Below are 1,403 nucleotides of genomic sequence, written 5' to 3'. Positions count from 1 at the left end.
GGATAGGAATGAGCAGAGGTCTCTTGAGAGAGTGTCCCTTCTGGGGGAGCCCTGGTGTGGGTCTGACCTGGCACCCTTGGCTCTGGACCAGGGACAGGATGGGGCAGGGAGCTTCCTGGTGTCTGCGTGGCTCAGGCACGCCACCCTCTGCTCCATCCCCAGCTCTCCATCCATGAGACCGAGGACCCCAACGACAACCGATACCTCCTGGTGATGAAGGGTGCCCCCGAGCGCATCCTGGACCGCTGCTCCACCATCCTGCTGCAGGGCAAGGAGCAGCCTCTGGATGAGGAGATGAAGGAGGCCTTCCAGAATGCCTACCTCGAGCTCGGCGGCCTGGGCGAGCGCGTGCTTGGTGCGAGGCTGCCGGGCGGGCTCTGGGGTCCCTAGAGGGCAAGGAGGGTTGTGATGCTGCCCAAAGCCTGGCTCAGTCCAGGGCCTCCCAGAATGTAGTGTGAATGAATGAATGAATGAATGAGAGGGGAAGGCATCCTAGGAAGTGAATGCTGACCGGCCGTCTTGCCGATGGGGAGATGTAATGCGGGCGATGCAGACATCTGGGGGCATGGGGCAGAGGTTCCAAGGCTGGAACCCTCACACCCCAACCCTTCCCTGCTGCCAGGTTTCTGCCATTATTACCTGCCCGAGGAGCAGTTCCCCAAGGGCTTTGCCTTCGACTGTGATGACGTGAACTTCACCACAGACAACCTCTGCTTCGTGGGCCTCATGTCCATGATCGACCCGCCCCGGGCAGCCGTCCCTGATGCGGTGGGCAAGTGTCGCAGCGCAGGCATCAAGGTGTGGCTTGGGGTGGCTGGGGAAGGTGAGGCCAGACATGGGGCGGGGGAGGCCATCCCTAAAAATCAATGCCTGCAGGTCATCATGGTCACCGGCGATCACCCCATCACGGCCAAGGCCATTGCCAAGGGCGTGGGCATCATCTCTGAGGGCAACGAGACTGTGGAGGACATCGCTGCCCGTCTCAACATTCCCGTCAGCCAGGTTAACCCCCGGTGAGCCACCCATCCCAACCAGGACCCTGGACATCCCTCTAGGGTGTTGACACAGGGGGACTGCCTCCCCCCAACCTCCCTCTGCACTGCCCGTCCCGTTCTTTCTGGGACTTCTCCATGGACCAGGCCCTGGGTCCGGCCCTCCGTCCGGTGTGGGGACATTGCAGCCACAGAGGTAGCCAGGCATAGTTTTGCATCCCAGTGTTTTTTTTGTTTTGGAGACGGAGTCTCGCTGTCATCCAGGGATGGCACCAGTGCAGTAGCGCAATCGTGTCTCACTGCAACCTCTGCCTCCCAGGTTCAAGCAATTCGGTGCCTCAGCCTCAGCCTCCCGAGTAACTGGGATTACAGGGGCCCTCCACTACACCCAGCTAATTTTTTTGTACTTTT

The 1,403-nt window shown here is 60.6% G+C and overlaps 1 protein-coding gene across 3 annotated transcripts in view; it reads left to right on the top strand.

The window, feature by feature from the left end:
- The window catches only part of ATP1A3 (ATPase, Na+/K+ transporting, alpha 3 polypeptide), a 30,685-nt gene that overhangs the window by 18,597 nt on the left and 10,685 nt on the right, over positions 1-1,403 (top strand). For all 3 annotated transcript variants that reach the window (XM_011936569.1, XM_011936568.1, XM_011936567.1), the window contains exons 12-14: positions 163-355; positions 623-798; positions 877-1,013. In XM_011936569.1, coding sequence (XP_011791959.1) covers positions 163-355; positions 623-798; positions 877-1,013 — 506 coding nt within the window. The remainder of the gene's footprint in view (positions 1-162; positions 356-622; positions 799-876; positions 1,014-1,403) is intronic.

This window comes from Colobus angolensis, unplaced genomic scaffold, assembly GCF_000951035.1.
Source record: "Colobus angolensis palliatus isolate OR3802 unplaced genomic scaffold, Cang.pa_1.0 Scaffold154, whole genome shotgun sequence".
NCBI lineage: Eukaryota > Metazoa > Chordata > Mammalia > Primates > Cercopithecidae > Colobus > Colobus angolensis.
The sequence above is the reverse complement of the archived record's forward strand: the minus strand, read 5'-3'. Positions and strand labels throughout refer to the sequence as shown.